Genomic DNA, 19,649 nt, shown 5'->3' on the forward strand with positions numbered 1-19,649 from the left:
ATTCTGTTCCATAGATTTAATCATACATGTGTTTTTGTTTTTGTTTTCTTCTTCTGATGAAGTGTAAATATAGATTAGCCCATTGAAGACGAGTCCAGGGAATACTCAGGCAGTTGTCTATTTGAGAAATGGTTGTCATAGCACAATCAGCCCATCCTCAATGAGTTAAACAAACCTGAGAGAAAAACATCATATAACATTGTATTAAGCTCATTACAAATGTAATGTATTGTTATTATTACCTCCGCCAAGGGAGGAGGTTATGTTTTCGTTACCATTGGTTTGTGTGTTTGTTAGTTAGTTTGTCCGTGTTCAAAATAACTCAAAAATTAGTTAACGGATTGGGATGAAACTTGCAGGAAAGGTTGAGAATGACACAAGTAACAAACGATTCACTTTTGGTAGTGATCTGAGAATTTTGGGGGAATTTATGAAGGATTTTTGGTATTTTGGCAAGTGGGGTCAATGAACTTGGGAGTTCAGGCTTTGCGTATTTGAGGTTTGCATGCGCGCACTAAAGTGCATGCTCTAGTTTCTGCTAGGGCGAGGCGCACCATGCAGCTGAGGGTTTATGACGTAACAAAGGCTTCTGTGTATATTGGGAAATCGGGTGACTTTCAGCACACAATGCTATAAGTACGTATGGGTGAAAATCACTGATATCTCTATGGGAGAACAAGATCAGTGATGGAAATGAACTGCATGCTTGGTGGAGGTCTGCACTCTCAGATTGCTTCTCTAATTATTATATAACTTTGTGTGCCTCTGCTCACAGGTCCGTGGTGGTATGTACAGTCTTCTTGGTGCACTCTGCCGGAGTATGCCCTCTCTCCTCACATCCTACCTACCCAAGCTGTCCCCGGCTCTCCTGGGCAGCGTAGATGAGACGGAACCAGCCACCGTGGCTCCCCTGTGGGAGGCTGTACTCCATCTCATCACTAGCCAGGAGGTGAGGGGTGATCTTATTACACCCTGGGTCTACCAGTGTACCTACCACCACTGGGAACATTATTATTATAACAGCGTTATTCTGCACATCAATAAGAAGTCCTCCATGTAAAAATTAGTTTGGGTGAATAGAAGCAGAAAAATTGGAGGAACTTTCAAACTTTCAACAGCAAACTTTCACCATCCTGTTTAGGTTTCGTTTTTCTGACTCTATTCACCAAACTTATTTTTAGGGTGGATGTTTAACTTTCAACCTGTTGAAGACTAGTTCCAAGTATACTCGGGCAGGTGTCTATGGGAAACCTTTTTTTATAGCAAAATCAGTCCTCAATGGGTTAACTTTGCCATTGCCATTACAGATATGTGAATATACATTGTCGTGGATATTTTGAGCTGATGGAATTGAGAAAGTTTAACAGTGTACCCCTTTCTTTAAAACTGAGATGAAAGAAACTGTTCAGATGCACATTATGTGTTGATGGATCAAACTTATCGGAATGTTTATAAGCAAGATTTGTAATCAGATTTAGATACAAAAAAGAGAGAAGAGTATTTTTGTCTCAAATTCTCAGTGCTTGTAAAGTTCGAAATAGTTAACAGCCTGTTGGTCTGAAATTTTGTGCCAGGGATCTCTTGTGCTGGTACACATGTAGGATCATATGAACTTATCTTGGCTGTCTCAAACTTTCAGTGTAATATCTCTTGGTCCTGTTTTGTTTTCCTACCTGGTTTCAAGGACTGTTGGAAGTATGTCAATATTAGGAAAGCCTTCCTACCAAAGCTGTGGTCCGTCTTGCGGCGTGGTGGGGACGGCAGTGCAGCTACTATCTTCCCTAATCTCTTGCCCCTCCTCAGCCACCTTCCTGCGGAGGTCAAAGGTGACGGAGTCGCATTCTACCGCGAGTTCTTCAACAACTTTCGCGAAGGGTGGGTATCCAATACAAATCATAGCCATTACAAATGAATGTACACTTGTAGTTGATGTCACGTAATGAGCAATCTATTTCAAATGTACAGGTGAAAGATCCCACCTACCAGCAGTACATACTCTAGATCATAACAACAAACCTAAAATGTGATAGTTATTAAAGTTGAACAGTGTTGTCCAAGCAGATATTATTATACTCTGAACTGCTGATTCTGATATGTGCTTCTTTTGTCTGTTCTGTTACAGGTGCAGCTGTAAAAGCGTTATCCAGAGCAGCAGTGAGAACGCAGCGGTGCTGAGAGCTTTCATGGAGTGTGTCAGATACTGCCTGGCACAGAGTGTGAACGCAGAGGACACTGACACAGCGATTCAGTCACATCTTATAGATGAACAGGTCTGTATGGATGTTACTAGTCACTTGAGAATTACAGTGATTTCAAGCAAAGGCAGAGACTCACTGTTATGCTGTTTCTTTCATTCTTTCTTTTTTTTTTTTTACTGGTGTGTATATTTTCTGCACTGGAAGATGAAGAGCGTATCTGTTGCAGCTCAGATCTTGTTCAGTTGACATTGATTGAAAAGTAGATCTTTCTTCTCTTCCTCTTGCTTTCCAGTACATCATAAAATTGTATGCATGATTATTTTTATATGCCATGGGGTAATTTTTGTTGTCTTTGTCAACGTAGCTTAAGCACTTACAAGGACAATACAGTGGCGTATTGTACCTGAAATGTTCTAATCCATGTGTGTGGATGCATGTTTTTGTTTGTTTGTTTGTTTTTGTGCTGAGGACGTAATGTTTTTGTCTTTCAGCTCATGCCAATGTTAAGATCATCCCTCAGCCAAGAGGCCAAGGCGTGGAGTGTGGTGACCATTTATCAGCAAGTGGCTGCCCTCCTGAACTACCTGCACAAGCAGCAGGCCAGGTCTGAAACAGGGTCACCAGCCAGGGTTCTAGAGTCCCTATGGTCAAGCATCTCTGAGATGTGTGTTGGAGAGGTCTCGTCGACTGAAGGTAGCTCAGAGGTTGCACTGAATAATATCAGTCTCCTTGTTGCCATTTTGAAGGTGAGAAGAATTGCCTTTTACCAATACTTTGTGCAGTGCAATGGTAGTCCTGTGAGACCTTCCAAAATATGTTGTCAAAATATTGATGCTAGCTTTATTCATCTACTTATTGATTTACGCCGACCCTTGAGAAGCGAGTCGTTTTTGTACTCTTTACATTTTTTCTGGAGGAAAAAATTTGTTGTGTTGCAAAGTAAAGTGTGAATTCACCCTGAGATGCACTTGTTTGAAAGAGGACCTCAATTCACACCTTTGTTGAAATTATAAGAATATGAGAAAAAATGCAAGGAAGCTGTATGTACACGTACCTTCAGTGGTTTATGCACTCACAAAGCCAATCCAACAAAGCCCCAAATGGTTGTTGTTATGGCCATATGCTGAAAGTATCTACACAAACACATTAGCATTTCAACTCAGATAAATATCAGCAGAAATATGTTACACTGGGCTTGATTCATTAGCACAGCCTCAGCACTGTTTCAAGTTACTGTTAATGTGGCATTATACATCTATTGTTAATTTATGATGTGGGTGTATGTGTGTATTTTTTTTTTTTTTTTTGAGGGGGGGGGGAGGGAGGTGTTGTTTGTTTTGGTTTAGAGCTGAAAACATTGAAGCAACAGAAAATCTCAGTAATGCATTTGGGTGATTTCAGGTTTGGTGTTAGTGCTGGTGCTAGTGTCGAGATAGCACTATCACTAGCACTGTCACCAAACTTGAAATCACCCAATGTTTCATTACATGTATGTTTTCATTAGACCACCAAGATCTCTGCAGTGAAATGGTATTGCTCTAACTATCATGATCATTTTTCTTCTTACTTCAGGATCCAGAGAGTTCAGATATCCAGGAGATGGTAGGGGGCGGAAGGAGGAAGCAAAGAACGAAAATAAGATTCGCTGAGGATAAGCCCGAAGACGACAAAGAAGCTGCGGAAGCAAAACCTGAAGGTATCAAGTGGCATTCTGGCGTGCCCTTAGACATACGACCATTGTTAGCAATGAATGGAGATTGTCCCTATTATTGCTACCAAGTACAGTCGGTGGCATGTCTGCCTATCAATCAAATGGCTATAGGATTTGAGTTTCAGTGAGTCTAGCTGAGCAATGTTGCATGTTGCAGTCCCCTTTGGGAAGAGGCAAAAACACTGTGTCCCTTGAATGAGACAATAAATGAATGTCCCGTACGTGAGAGAGTCAAAACTCACGCACGTTAAAAAAAAATCCTACTTCACTTCCTTACAAAGAGGAGGGTGTCAACCCAGTCAAGTGGTCCACCTACCCACCCGCTCTAGGAAATGGGCAAATGATGCCGTCCCCTCATGGTTTGCACCAGGAGACTAGCAGTAGTCATTGTGCCATACAAAGAAGAAGATTACTACCATCACACAAAATGCCAGTGACACTCATTATGCACAAAAGATGCTCATGAGAATGATAGTTAAGATTTTGGTCATCTATCTGCTGGTGGTTGTCTATATGTGATATTTTGAAATATTTGGTCAATGTCAAGAATGAGATATCAAGATCGACAAATTTCTTTTTCGTGGTTTGTGCATGATTCATTCACATGCGGTTATTGATGGAAGTAAAGACAACATCAGCTTTACCCTAGAATCAGACTTTTAAAGTTGATAGATTCTAGGGAAGTTCTGTTTCTATGCAATAAAATCAAAACATTGTGTCTTAAAAAAGAAAAACAAAAATTGAAGAGGATGTGCCAGGCCTGGAAGAATGTCTCTCTGATATGTTTGGCTGTAGTGAGAGTTGTTTTTTTCTGAAATCTGTTTTACAGGACACCTCAAAATAGGTGATCTAGCTGTTTACTATTATTAAAATAAATATTCATTCATATCATGTGCTTACTAGATCAAAACATTTAACATCATTCTTGGACAAAAAAAAAAGAAGAAAGAACAGGAAACATTTCTAATAGAAGTTTGTTGTCAACTTGCTATAATGATCATAATGTTCAAAGACAATCTTAGGTGCCCAATGTATTTCTCTAGTTCTAGATTTCCTGTGTTTTCATTGGCGACTGGTGCTACAGTGCACTTACATCACAACAAATACTGTTGAAATGCAATTTTGTTACAATGAAGCAAAATTCAGGTCCCAAAATGATCATCTTTATGTATCATATAGCCTTTTGTTTGGCTGCAGCAAAATTTTTTGTCTAACAAAAGAGAACTACCTGTCCCAAAGACTCTGTTATAATGGGAGTTGCCTGTGTTTTAATTTTTAGTTTTTGCTTTCAATGTCACAGAAGTTTTGCCCGAGACGAAGAAAGAATTTTTGGTGCAGCACCCCCAGCTGTCTTCTCTAGTCTCTAGACTCATCCAGCTGTCTCTCCAGAAGGCCAAGGAGGACACCTCACTAACTCACCTCCTCTTCCTCGCCCAACTTGTGAAGACTTTTACCAGCCCAACCACGATTCAAACCTTGCTCAGTGCGGCCGGTGTGAACACACCCCAATCTGAACGTAGAGATGACTGCAGTGCTCCCTCCAGCCTTCAGGATGGCGTTCAAACTGACCATGCAAACGCGTTGAAGCAAGAAGGGAAATCAGAGATCGATGGCAAGGGTGTGGAAGAAGGGGGGAGAAGTGATGATGGAAATAGAACTAGTGGCAGTGTTCACACTCCAGACACGGACATCGAAGAGATCACACTGGAGGAGGAAGACGATGACACGCTTCCAGTGAGATGCCTTTACTCACTGTTGTTGCCATGGCTACTGGAGACTGAGAGCGTAAAGGAAGGAGTCGGGAGGAAGGAGAGGATGCGGCAAATAGCGGCCATCTTGGACATGATAATCTCCGTCACGATGATGTGTCTGAGTGAGAACAGGCTCCTAGTACTGGATGCTGTCAGCCTCAAGGCAAAGTCTGTGGAGCTTCTGCATCTCATTATCATCAAGGTATTTCTTTAATCCTTTTTGTGGTTTGACTGCCAATTAACAAAAATAAAGAAATAATTTGGAAAGCAATGCAATTATGGTTCAAAAAAAGACTCCACAAGTGATTAAACTCATTAGCTGCAGTGTGGTTAGGGCTGATGTGAAGCAGTTGCTAATTTTTTATTCCTCTGCTTTTTTTTCTTCTCAATTTTGTTTAATGTCAGCAAGATGCATGGATTATTTGTTTGTTGTTTTGAATGAACTACTTCTGTGATTAGGACATGTTGTATTTCAGTTGAAAGAGAAAGCATACCAGTCATAGCCTGAACAGTCAAGCATGAGCTGTCTTTTATTTTCAGATTTTGTACCCTAGGGCCCCCAAGTTATGCAGAGTTGGGGAGGGGACTTGGGGAGGGGATGGGGGGGAAGGGCACTTGTCCACTTAATTACCACACAACTCCTCGTTAGCACAGGCCCTGGGTCAGATGAATGATATGGTTGTTACAAAGGAATTACTGAGTTTGAAGCATTGTAGTTGTGATGATTTGTTACCACATTTCACAGATGAGGGAGAGATCAGAGCTGGCCCCGACCGTCGATGCTTGGCTTCGCATGGATGTCTTTATGGACAAGCTGCTGTCCATCCAGGGAGAGCTGTGTAGACACACCCTGGAGGGATCTCATGAGCCCAGTGATGTGGGCTGGAAACTCATCTCCCTTGCCCTGTCTTCGGGGCAGGATAGTGGTAAGCACAGACTTGCCAAGTTAGGCCCTGATTTGGCAGGAGGCTCTGCTAAAAATAAATATGATATGGGATTAAGCCCTGACAGAAAAATGAAAAAAAAAAGCACAAAAGCCCTTCCCGACCTGGGAGTTATTATTGCTTATTAACTCTTTATGTGGCGTGTTCGCATGCCTGACTCGATCAATGGCTTGCCAACCTTGCATATTTTGCATGGACGCACACCATACACAAACCAATCGTCAAGTTGTAACATGTCACAGTGTATCAAAAGCGTCATAGCCCTAGCTAATATTTGCATCACAGCAGGGCTCACAATTTTCTGTACAACTTTGCTGTACTGTATTTCAAGCATAGACACTTCTATAAAAAGTTGCATGCCTTTGAAAAGAGAGTGTTTTCCAAAAGCGCTTATGCGTCAATGGTCTCAGAATATTATGGCACATAAAGAGCTCAGATGCATGTTATGTACAAATATCTCCCTGCTGGTTTTTGGAATCTTCCTGATTTGGATTTACTTTTATGATGCTATAAAGATGTCTTGTCATACTTAGTTGTGATGAGATGAAATGATAAAACTATTCCAGGATTGGTGGAGCTCCTGTGTATACATACCTAAAGAAGGTTTTGTTTTTGTTTTTTTTTCTGAATACAGCCTCTAAATTCTAACCTGGAATCTCATGTTTCACTTCCATTTGTATCACCCTCCACACACAGAGCCCATGATTGGAACGACTTCAGCAGAGCTCCTCCTGGTAGGCTTTTACCGAGCCCTGACCAGGCCGGATGTTGTCACCACGGCAATGCAGTGCATCAGCTTCATCTGTGACATCACCTCCAACTTCTTCTCAGCTGTCCAGGTAACCCACTTGGCATATAGTCATCCTTTTTTAAAGGAAAGAAAAACAAAACAACCCATAAGTCCTCAATTCTTGTTATTTCAGAAAAAAGAGAGTTCTCTGTTAAGATTGTTCATACACAAGATTGTGATGTACAATGTACATGTATGTTGTATGCAGTGCAGCAATTATTACGAATTGTAAAGCTGTGTTTGAATTTCTCAACACATGCCTTGTACCACTGCATGAATGATGAAATATACTGTATTATGTTCATTGCAAAATGCATATTGGCAGTGGCCACACGCAGTGGCGGATCCAGGGGGGAGCGCACCGAGCGTGCACCCCCTTTATTTTTTTGCTAAAACAAAAGAAATAAAAAGAAAAATGGGGGGGTGAGTGCGCCCCCCTTTAATTTTGTAAAGGCGCCCCCTCTTTACGGAATTTCTGGATTTGCCCCTGACACGGTAACTTCTTGGTACAATTAATTTTTTTTTTCTACATTAAAGGTTTGTATGGCACAAAAGGGAGTGTCTCAGTAGCATACAAACGGCCAGGAATGAAGGGTGATGACATTTTTACTGCCACGTTACAACATTACGTTATTCATTTTTCCTTTTTGTGTGTCATGCCTTACAGGGTTGCGTGTGTCTACCATCCTCTGTGGATCTTCTCTTGGCTCTCTTTCAGCTGGAATGCAAAGATGGAAACAATCTATCAGGCAAGTACCTACAAAAAAGAGTTCAAGGTAGATGTGTATTTCATTGCCAGACCAGCTAGAACATGAGTCTGATAAGATGGAGTAAAATCTTAATAAACAAAAGAGTGGAAATTTGATGAAAATTGGATAAGATTTTAGGGAGTTATGACATTGTGGAGTTGAATTTCATTAAATATTCTTAAAGAGTCGATATGAGTGAGTTGATGATGTCATCACCTCACAAGTTGTCAGATAGTATGTACAGAGAATCTTCAATATGTCCATTCTTCTGTATTCAAATGCAATAATGCCTCGGTCTCAAATCCTCATGTATTTGACTGATCATTAATTTGAAGTTTTTCAGCCAGAAATAACATGTTTTACCCTTATATTGCCCCAAAAATTGTCTTTTTTTGTCAACTTTTTGAAATGATAGATAAAAAATTGTGAGGTGATGACTTTGTCAGCCCACTTTTTTGCATATTCATATCAATTGTTTGAGAACTGTGCCGGGAAAATTAGCAAAACTTCACAATTTCATAACTTTCACTGAAATCTCTTGACCATTTAAAGGTAGGCTGATTATAAGCAAAAGAGTAAAAATATAGCTACAGCTGTATGTGAATGTTTCTTAGAAGACCCGCCCACTATCCAAATTTCGTCCAATTGCAGAAGGTCTGAGGGAGAAGGTTCACATGACGTGGGTCCAGGGCGTGCAGACCCTGGTGAGACAGACTGGTGGCCTGCTCACAGACAAGGGGCTGCTGGTCAAAGCTACCCACTGGATGAAGCTAGCACTGCATGGGGAAGATGTGAACATACACCAGTACGTATTGGTCTCTGCAGGAGGGTTCTCCTTAGCCCTCTCTAGATCTGACCCGCCTTAAAGTGATCGTATAGTTTTGGTTGAGACCTAATTTCAGGTTTCTAACATTTTTTGGTGAGATGATGAGAAACCTCTTATAAAATATGAAAGAGCATGTAATTCTATGAGGAATTCAATGTTTGTTTGATGAAAATTGGTTTTGAAATGGCTGAGATATCCAAAAAAGAGCGATTCTAATAAAGTGTGGGGACCCACACTTTATTACGATCACTTTGTTTTACTTTGTTTTTGGATGTTTCAGTCAGTCCAAGCCCGATTTTCATCAAATAAATATTTTAAATTCCTCTTAAAATGGTATGCTCTGTACTATGAATACGGTAAGTGTTTTCTTGGTATCTCGCAAAAAGTTAAAGGCCCAATTCTCATCTCCACCAATACTGTACCATCCCTTTAACCCACTGAAGACGAGTCCGGAGTATACTAGGGCAGGTGTCTATGGGAAATGTGTGTTGTCGCAAAATCTGTTTGTCCTCTATGGGATAACCCGTTGAGGATGGGCTGATTTTGCTAAAACATGCATTTCCTATAGACACCTGCCCCAGTTTACCTTGGACTTGTCTTCAACGGGTTAATAGGGGATTCTATGCCTTTATCAAGCCTTGTATGGTTGATCAGAAGAATTTCATATTGAATTTGAACTTATTCTACAATCTTCATGTAACCAGGAGAAATCAAATTCTTCTCTCAAAATAGTTTGTTTAATTTTGAAAGCATTGGTGTCTGCCAGTGGCCTTGAGGAAAATTAGTTTTAGTGACCTTTTTATCTGTTACAATTTGAAATCACTTTTAAATGTATATTTAGTTATAGTATATAAGATATATATAAGTTATATTTATTTATACATATAGTGTCGGTAGATGGGAGAAAGAGAGAGAGAAAAAAAGAGAGTCTTGTAAAATAAATCAACTGCTCTTCTAATACTACCAGAAATAATGGTGGTTCAGATAAACATTTTTTATGGTAAATTTATCTTCTCTATACTCTTTTGTGACAGATCGCAGCACTTTGGCGTGATGGCTGGGTCATTCTTTGCAGCGATCATCAGTGGGTTGCCAGGCAACAGGGACGGTTCCCAAAACATCCTTGGGGAACTCCTAACTTCCCTGCTCCCTTCTCCCGAAGAGTGGACTTCCCGCAGGAAAAGTTTGCCTAATCAGGTCATTCTCATTTGGATGACAGCTCTTTTGACATTACCACTGTCAATATTCCTATGTCTGTTAAAGTAGTCTTGAATATGTATATACATAGTCATATATTTTTTTTTATGTGCCACATGTCTGCATGAATATTATAGTGTGTTTGAAGATACCCTGCAAGACATGGGGAAAAAAACCCCCCAAAGTCACTGTGTTATGATGAATTCTCTTCTAAGATAAATCACTTTTATTGTGCAGCTTTTATTGTCACATTAATGAGACAGCATTAAATTAGCAACTCCATCTGCTAGATGTGGACTCGTGTGGGATAGCATTTTTTCACCTACATGAGAAATACCACAAAGTGATCAAGATTTCCCCTCCATGCCATTTATCACTATGTTCAAAGTCATGTAATATGGATGATATTAATACCAGCTCTGTTTGGGAGGAAAGGTTTGGCCTTCTGTGTAGCGTACCACCATGGTTTAGACCCAAGAGCAGTGAGAACATGATCGAGTGTAGAAGGTAGTAATCTGTTCACTGTCCGAGTAGAATTTCTACAAATGGCTAAGCTTAAATCCACACAGTTTCATGTGATACTGTAAACTTTTACTCTTTACAAAGTAACACTACAGATGATTTTTAGGCTGTGGCATACATTCTATTCAACTGCCATCCCTGAGGGAATTGCTATGGATTAAATGTTGGATTCTCACCTCTCACAAACTATTTAATGTATTTGTGCATTTCACTATTTCATTCTATCCTGAATGGGATAATTTGTCAGGTGAGTTGCCTGTTCATACTCTTAGCAATGAGGCAATATCCACTGTCATATACCACTGTGCCTCAGTTACCACCACACTTCTCTTGTAACATAATCCATCCTCATCATGTTTTCCTGGTTTTGCAGTGGATTGCTCCAGCAGCTATTGGCCAGTGGATGACCTTCTGCGACATATCGCCCTTGACCACTGCCGACACCACCATGGCTCCCAAAGCGCTGAATCTGGCCGTGTTCATCAGCACCATGATCAGCCGACTTGATGAGAGAGACACGTCAGTCCAGGAGATGACTCAAGAACAAACGGAAAAGGAGGAGGAGGAGGATGAAACTGAGGATGCTGCTGTTGCTATGGCAGCCACTGTGTTGCCATGGGAATGCAGAGCATTTAAGATGGCTGTGATTGAAGTGATGTACGTGAAAGAATGGTGCTTAGCCACCATGAGTAGACAGGATGGAGCCACAGAGGTGAGATACTGAAACAAACAGTTGCATATGAACAGTAACTCGTTGAAGGCAAGTACTGAGATGTCTATGGGACATGTGTGTTATAGTAAAATCAGCTTGCCCTCATTGGCCCGAATTCACGAAGGTGGTACAAATGAAACCATGGTCTAAACCAAAGACGCTTAACTAATAAGACACGAAAGTGCGCGCTAATCCTGTACAAAACAAATTGACAGCGCGCGGACCTCAAGCGTATTACGCACATCACCTGAGACGCGCTGTCTTGACACTTGATAAACAACAGCAGCGGCTTCGGGGACAGCGCGTCTCAGGTGATGTGTGTCTTTGCCTGAGACGCGCTGTCTTTGAAGATGTTGTTGTTGTTTATCAAGCGTTTTGATTGTGAGATCATGTTGCTGCCAAATTTTTACCTCCACGAAATAATCCTTATTACTCTAAAATCTCGTTCTTCAAAATTATCCAGTTAATCGAAAAAAAGCTACGACTATAATTTTTAAATCTTTTTAAGATGATAAGAATACCACTACCTTTGGAAATGAATGATGTTTCTAGGTGTACTGAGTTTGTACTTAGCTCCCTTTTGTATCGTCATGTAGGGTAGCCATTTTGTGTCTATTTTTATCGCGCGCCTTCGTATCTTGTTATCTACTATCTTTGGTCTAAACCATGAACAAAAACCATGGAGCGCCAAGTGTCGCATGGAAAATTTCGTTACAAAATCAGTCATTTCGTCGGTGAAATGGTTATTTTGTAACGAAATGACAACACTTTGTAACTAAATGAACATTTCGTCCAAGAAATGATAATTTCATTATCGAAACGGTCATTTTGTCAACGAAAATGACCAATCTTGTAACAAAATATTCCGTGCAACACTTGGCGCTCCATGGTTTTTGTCCATGGTTTAAACCATGGTTTCATTTGTACCACCTTCGTGAATTCAGGCCATTGGGTTTAAAAGGACTCAAATAATGGGAAGTTTCTACTCCACCAAATGAAACACTAACAAAGAGTGAAATATCATAGTAAAAATGATACAGCATCATACTTTGAAAAAGAAGAAGATGTGTTTGTCAAATGGTTAACAGGCTCTGAATATATTCAAAACAAAATAAGATTTATCCGCATGCTTTAATTTTTTTCTCTCATGAATCCAGCAAGACCTATTTTTCTTTTATCTTTTTTCATTGTGACACCCACTAGACAATTTTTGTGTTTGATATATTATATTCTCCCCCTTTCCAAATTGCTAAGGCCCAACCTTTGATGTGTATAGTATACAGTATGTAACAGAAATGTGGTTAAGTTTATTTGTTTTGTTTCTTTAGGTCATTGTTCTGTAAATGTGTGATTCATGTTGCTACAAATGTACAAATGTATTGTCATTTTATTTTGTGTATATACAGGGTGCCATGGTAAAGCAGGTAGCAAACTGAATGTGCCTACCCTGTATTTTTTAAAAAGAAAAAATGAATAAAGATAGATGTAAGATAACAATATTTGTAATTATTTCTGCTGGGGTTCTTTGTGTTTGTTTATTCCCTTTCTTTTTGTCTATCTATCTTCTACAGACTGCAGACACATTGTACACTCCTGTCATACAGCCTCCCCAGTACTGTGCTTTGTCAGTGCCAGTCTTGAGTGAGGCACTAGAAAACATCTGGCCTCTCCTAGATCTGCCCCAGTGGGATGAGCTGTACACTGTCATCCGAGACAGGTAAGCCAGCTGGGCAATGCCACAGAGGTTACAAAATACTAGCAGGTTCTGGAGTCCTTACTGGCAATATGCCCTGTGAAATTGCTCTGCGAGTGTGTGTAGCAAGTCCGCCATTACTAAAAGGGGGTAAGAGTGATTGTGCCCTTCTTATAGTAATGGTGGCAGATGCCCTTCTTATAGTAATGGTGGCAGGTGCTCTTCTCTAACTTGCAGCCAGCTAAGGAGTGCGAACTTGCAGTGTGCCCTGTTCTGTGAGCGTGCGGAGCACTGACCTGCGGAGAGAAGTCCGCCATTACTAAGAAGGGCATGGCTATGTCTACTTGTGATCACAGACATTTCACATGCTATAGTCTGCCCACTATAGATAGTTAGCATCTTAAAAATGGAAATTTTTGAACGAGTTAATCTTATTTGCTTGGCCGGGTAAGATTGATTTCTTGTGTTTTTTATTCCACAGAATCAAAACTCAAGCCAGTACTGACAATGAATGGTGAAATTTGATAATCGAATAATACAGCACTCAACCAAAGAAATGTGGTTTCTAGGAATGGGTGGGTTAGTTGATATTTATACATATCCATTTGTCATCTTCATGTAAACCCATTGAGGACGGTTTGATTTTGCTACAACATGCATTTTCCATAGACACTTACCTGAGTATACTCGGGGCCTTTCCTCAACTGGTTAAGAGATTTATATGCTAGGGTGACTTCATCTGTAAATCAACTTTTCCTGTTGTAAGTATGAAAAGTACTCCTTATTTTGTTCCCCTCTCATAATGAAGAAGAGTAAATGATTTGAATAAAACAGTATCTGGTTGGTTAATTTTTCCATTTATTAACTTTCTTTTGATAGTTAGCGCATAACTCTCCAAACTTTGATATGAAGGAATGTTTTTGATGCAATTCCATGTCATAATGCATCTCATTCAACAAGCAAAGTTTGACATTTTGTGAAATTGAGCCGCAACATTGTTAAACAGTCTTTTATTTGATATATTTGTGTTGTTGAAAATACAATTTGCCCCCTGTCGATGTGACTAGATCTGTGACAGACGGTCTGCTGTGGTCCCGAGCTCTTCAGCAGGTGGTGCAGAGTAACGCTAGGTACCGAGATGACACGAGCAGACTGAACGTTTGGTCTCTACCCGCTGGAGCCGAGAGGTAATGACCCAATAGTTAGTTATCACTGCCCAAACATCCACAGCCTTGCAATGCACAGTAGACAGCTGTCTGTGGTGGAGGCCTTATAACAAGGTGCATTCTAGAGGTGTGTTTGAACGCTCTCTTAACGTAAACCAAAAAGTGCAAAAATACACCAGATGGTGGACTGAACTTACCTGAAAGAAGAAGAAGTACCGTACCAAACCTGTGCTGGAGGAGTGCTCAAACGCTCCAGAAGTGTACCGTACCGTACTGTACAGAGCCAAAAGTAGACCATTTCCCAATGTGCTCCCAAAGGGTACCAAAAGTGTACCAAAAGTTCGCATGTGAAGAATGTGTGTAACATGCACATACGTCATAATGCAAAAAGTTTATTCTCTTTGTTCTGGACATCTGTAAGCACTTTAAGCCTGTCAGATGAATACAATAAACCTGTTGCTACAAAATGCATGACCCCCTCTGAAAATAACTCAGGAGGTACGCTTTCTCAACAGAGCGCTCAAACGCTTCAAATCTGGCACAGTATGGCATGGTTTGCTTTGGTGTTGTTTTGCTTTGGTTTGCTTTTGAGCGCTCAAACACACCCTAAATTTTTCTCTGCCCGGGTTGAACAGACACTGAATGCCATGGCTTCAGTTGCGGGTCCCTTCAACAGATGCTGTGAGTGATTATGGGTTGATTTTCTATGCTTGAATGAGTCTGAATTGTAGTATCCACAAACCACAGAGTGAGATATTAAACTCTTATCACCATCAACTCCACCTCTTTCTGGTCTTCTCTCTTACCCTTCATCACTCCCACGGTATTTAAGATGTTTTGCGCTATCTAACCACCACCTTGCCCAGTGAGGTGGTATAGACATCATAAACCACTGCATTAATAGAGCTAACCACAACACATTATGGCCTCATTCCAATACATTTGAAACAGTGAGTAACTGTTTATACATATGACTCCTGACACTGTAACCCAGGGTAAGATTATTCCTTGGGTTATGGCGTTGTGTAATGGCACATAGTGCTACCATGGCTGCCAAATTTTAACACCATGGCTGCCAAATTTTAGCACCATGGCTGCCAAATTTTAGCAATTGGCAATAATACTCTCAATGCCAATTCATCAGTTTTTTTTTTACTGATATTTCTGGAGTTTCTGTGTAGTCCCAAAGGAGTATATCCATGTTGGGTCTTCATCAAGCATGCTCCATATCCAGTATCCCTTTTCACCTATTTCACTGAGGTCAGTGGTCATGATTACCACACTGTATAGTGCCACTGTTCTTGTTGCAGGTCTCTGCATCCTGTACAACCCAATAAATGACTCCCCAAACAGCAGCAGTAACGATGAAAGAGCTTCTCCACAATCACAAGGACCTCACTGAACTGCAGTACAACTCTATGTACAAGTTCACTGGAATGAAGTGATAAGAATGAGATAAACAAAATGATTAAAAAGTAATCACAATTGGACTTGAATGACAAAGATTTGCTCACATACTGTGACCAAGTAGTAATTTTGGTCGCAACCACAATTTTCTGGGGTGATGGTGTCATCAACTTGCATCTCTCCCTTTTGGTTTGTGCTCCAAAATATGATAAAGATCCAGTTTTTGGTATGCTATAAAGCTGCTACATCTGTTCTTCAGTAAGAGTCATTATGAGGTTATTTGAACACAGCAGAAATTTGATGCAAATTAAGTGGGTGGTGTATTTTTTGATTTCGTGTCAGAAGAAAAAGGTTAATTAATGATCTGTATATAGGTCGATTGGATAGTTTTGGTCCTCTGAAAAAGATTATTTAATCAAGGAGAGACTACAATGATTTGTAGAATAGCATGCCGTGGAAATAGAATCATGAACATGTTGTATGGTATATGATAAGTGTTATGATGCACTGGTAGGTGCGATGTATGTAAAAAAGGTGCAATTTTCATCTCCTCCAATTTCTTGCCATGCCTTGGCAATCTAGGCACAATCATACTCATTTTATCACAGCTTATATGTACGTGTTATATTTGTGCTTGTTCTGTTGTGTCTATGTTTCTAGATTTGTGTCTTTATGTTTCCCAGCACTCGAAACTGTGTTGTTCTGTAAAACACGATATTTTCACGGCATGAAATTTTCGCGAATGGAGCTGATGGCCTTTTTCTCATCATGTAATTTTTGCGAGTTGCCTCTAACATTCAATGCATATTGACCGATTCGGGTTCGTTGAGGGCAGCAGTCATTTTACGGCACAGGGCGCAGCCATAGTGGGTGTATCAGCCGACCCCCCCTGCTCTCCCCCACCCCGGGGCAACATGTTTACACGCACTTGTAACAAAGGTTCGCGCACTAAGCAAGCATTCGCGCACTCAGTACGAGACGCCTATTGGCTAAAGCAGTTTTTCATTCTGCGCGCGTGCTAATGTAGGGAGAGGGGTGGGGGAGTGCGGAGGGGGGGTCGGCTGATACACCCACTATGGCTGCGCCCATGCCAAAAATACACATAGCGCGTCACAGAATCGGTCAATAGTGAAGAAAAGAACTTTCACTTGCATTTTGATATTGCGAATCTTGACTCTTGCAAAATTCATGAAGTTAACATAATTGAATATTCCTCATTTTACAGTAAATGTCTTAGGCAAGATTCAGATGACTCCATTGCAAATTTTGATGCATGCACTCCAGAAACCAATACCAAATGACAGCATTTTCCATGTTGATGTATCAGTTGACAATAAGGAAGTACACATATAGTGTACTGTGTAAGCATACCATTCTGAAGAACTATATATGCAAAGAAAGCCAAAGAAAATGTTTATCTACAGTGTATTTCAATTGTAGTATTAAAAATACAGTCAAACCTGTCTTAGGAGCCACCTGTCTATAGCAGCCACCTGTCTATAGCGGCCACCTGCTGCATACGACCACCAAAAACAATTCCCTCCGAGATAAAAAGCATGTTAAAGACCTGTCTACAGTGGTCACCTGTCTATAACAGCCACTTATTTGTCTCTGTTGGGTGGCTGCAATTGACAGGTTTGACTGTACTTGCTGAACTTTTTTCAGCGTTCGTGCCGGTATCTCTTGCCCATTTTTATGCATTTCATCGTCAGAGATATGGCTGTCAGATCATGAATCAATTTGCATTCCAGACTTTTAAGCTCAATGGTAATGACCAAATAAGTGCATAAAGCAGTAGAGTAGGTTACTTGATGCATAGTTATCCACAATATTGAAATACTTAAGTCTTTACAGTGCTGTAATCTTGCCACATCTATTCTTCTGCAATATTTTACGGGAACTGTGCTATACATGTATGTTGGCTTCTTTCATAATGGTGCAATTAGAAGTATTACAAACTGAAAGCCTGTAATCCAGCCAGATCTCTCTTTTTGGAGAATCAAACTGTTAGTTGTGTATGATATGCATGAATATATTGCACACACTCTTGTGTATCTGTGTGACTGTCAATATTGTCCTTCCTGTAATACTTTTCAAGTGTTCTAGCTTAGCTAAATTTTGGGCTCAAGTGAGCTGTTAAAGTCATCTTAATCTGTTGAGCATCATACATCACCCATAAACTTTTCAATTTGTCATTTTTTTTTTTCTGTAAAAGCCGTAGCCTGAATTAAACGAAAGTGGGCATAAAACATTCTGACGGGTAGGGGATACTAAATTGCTGCAATCATTTGAATGGCCCTCATTGACGCCCAGGGATGGGGCCCAAAACAGCCGTAAAACTTGGGGAATTCAGAGATCTTCTTTTCTCGATCCAGAAGTAGCACAATGCACTAGGTCATGTGGTGTCTACGTAGGTACAGGAAGATACATTTGGTTCTGATTTGGACCTTGGACCAGTGATACTTCAGGGCTGAAACACTAAGTTTCAATTCCCATAATGCAGCATGTCGACACAGTAAAGCAGATAAATTCTATTGTCAGGAGAAATGTTATTTTAAGGTCTCTGAAGAGGTAATTGCAATTCATTGAAAGACCATCACACAGTGCTACAGGGAATGTCCATCAAAGTTGAATTAAATTTGCCGCTCATACTGCCTTAGGTGTTCCTGGTGATAACATTAGAAATCTGTGCAGTGCTGGATAAAGTAAGAATTTCCATATTCCAAAACATATTTCCAAATGTACAATAAAATGTGCGCACCCTCCCCATGCAATGTTGTTCAAAAGTAAACTTCATACCATCAGTCTTTTATCTCTTAGAACAAATTGCATCTATCATCTTTCATGTTATTGACCCTATACCATACATGTTGTCATGGATGTTCATATTGTGTCTCCTTGTGATATAATTGTCTGTGTTATCGCTGCTTTCCTCTGTAATGTCCTCTCTTAAACCCTGTTTGTGTACTGTTTTTGATGTATCATTCTTTGGAATTAACCCCAGAAACGCCAGCAAACCTACATTTATAACTACATTGAAATAATTGTACAACTCTCCTAGATGTCTTTTCATGTGCTTGTCTTTGATGTTGTCTTCTGTATGTTTCGTATTGTGTATGTTGCTCATATCAGATTGTTGAAATAAACAAAATTGAGTACAATTCATGATATTTGTGCTGTCAGTATGACTAGTACACGTCTAAGTTTTTTATGATAATTTTTTCCCCATTATCATCATCGCTGTTGTTTTGTTAATACTTTTTGTTGTCCTAATTTATAGCAGGATGATGATATGCACATTGCTCTAGTTTATTTGACCATGTACAAAGCTTGGAGATAATCTTAGCTTGGCATTCCGTCAGTGTGTAGAGTATGGAAGTGATGATGTCACAGTCTTTTATTATAGCTTGGGTTGGAACTAGGACCCCGTTTACAGTGAGTGAAAAGGCCGGGCTCAAACGCACAAAAGGCTACATGCAGTACCAAAATCGGCCGCGCATTTGGCCAAGCTCTGGAGGTAGTCTCTGCCACGGCCAAGCCCGGCCTTTTCTCACTGTAAACGCAAACTGGGTCAAATGCGGTACCAAATTTAGTCTGGCTTCCACACCCTCTGCCCGTACTATTTCGCTATTCAGGATATTAGCGCCCTCAATGTCGAAAACTAGTATAGTTTAAGGTGGGTTTGTCCTGCAGAGGCCTTTGCCTTTGGCAAAGGCGGCGATTTCATCATGGGGTGGCGACTTCTTAGCCGCGGAGTCCAGCTGGCAAAGGATCTGGAAACCAGACTATACCGGTGCCCAGTGTTTGTTTACAAGCAGAGCGCCACTACGACAAAATATTGAAAGGTTTGAATTAGAAGCCCGGGGAAAGAGCCCGGCACTGTAAACGGACAGAATTGCAGGGCTCGGCCCCGCAATTGAGGCCGGGCTCGGCCGCGGCTTTTCCGCGGCTCGGCCCAGCCCCGCACTGTAACCGGGGTCTAG

The 19,649-nt window shown here is 40.6% G+C and overlaps 1 protein-coding gene across 1 annotated transcript in view; it reads left to right on the plus strand.

Moving 5' to 3' along the window:
• The window catches only part of LOC140242450 (E3 ubiquitin-protein ligase listerin-like), a 63,812-nt gene that overhangs the window by 12,043 nt on the left and 32,120 nt on the right, over positions 1 to 19,649 (plus strand). Inside the window, exons 7-20 of the mRNA XM_072322185.1 lie at positions 776 to 949; positions 1,685 to 1,875; positions 2,123 to 2,270; positions 2,690 to 2,944; positions 3,771 to 3,894; positions 5,210 to 5,862; positions 6,406 to 6,586; positions 7,301 to 7,443; positions 8,062 to 8,143; positions 8,795 to 8,948; positions 10,004 to 10,166; positions 11,062 to 11,400; positions 12,972 to 13,117; positions 14,161 to 14,280. Coding sequence (XP_072178286.1) covers positions 776 to 949; positions 1,685 to 1,875; positions 2,123 to 2,270; positions 2,690 to 2,944; positions 3,771 to 3,894; positions 5,210 to 5,862; positions 6,406 to 6,586; positions 7,301 to 7,443; positions 8,062 to 8,143; positions 8,795 to 8,948; positions 10,004 to 10,166; positions 11,062 to 11,400; positions 12,972 to 13,117; positions 14,161 to 14,280 — 2,873 coding nt within the window. The remainder of the gene's footprint in view (positions 1 to 775; positions 950 to 1,684; positions 1,876 to 2,122; positions 2,271 to 2,689; positions 2,945 to 3,770; positions 3,895 to 5,209; positions 5,863 to 6,405; positions 6,587 to 7,300; positions 7,444 to 8,061; positions 8,144 to 8,794; positions 8,949 to 10,003; positions 10,167 to 11,061; positions 11,401 to 12,971; positions 13,118 to 14,160; positions 14,281 to 19,649) is intronic.

This window comes from Diadema setosum, chromosome 19, assembly GCF_964275005.1.
Source record: "Diadema setosum chromosome 19, eeDiaSeto1, whole genome shotgun sequence".
NCBI lineage: Eukaryota > Metazoa > Echinodermata > Echinoidea > Diadematoida > Diadematidae > Diadema > Diadema setosum.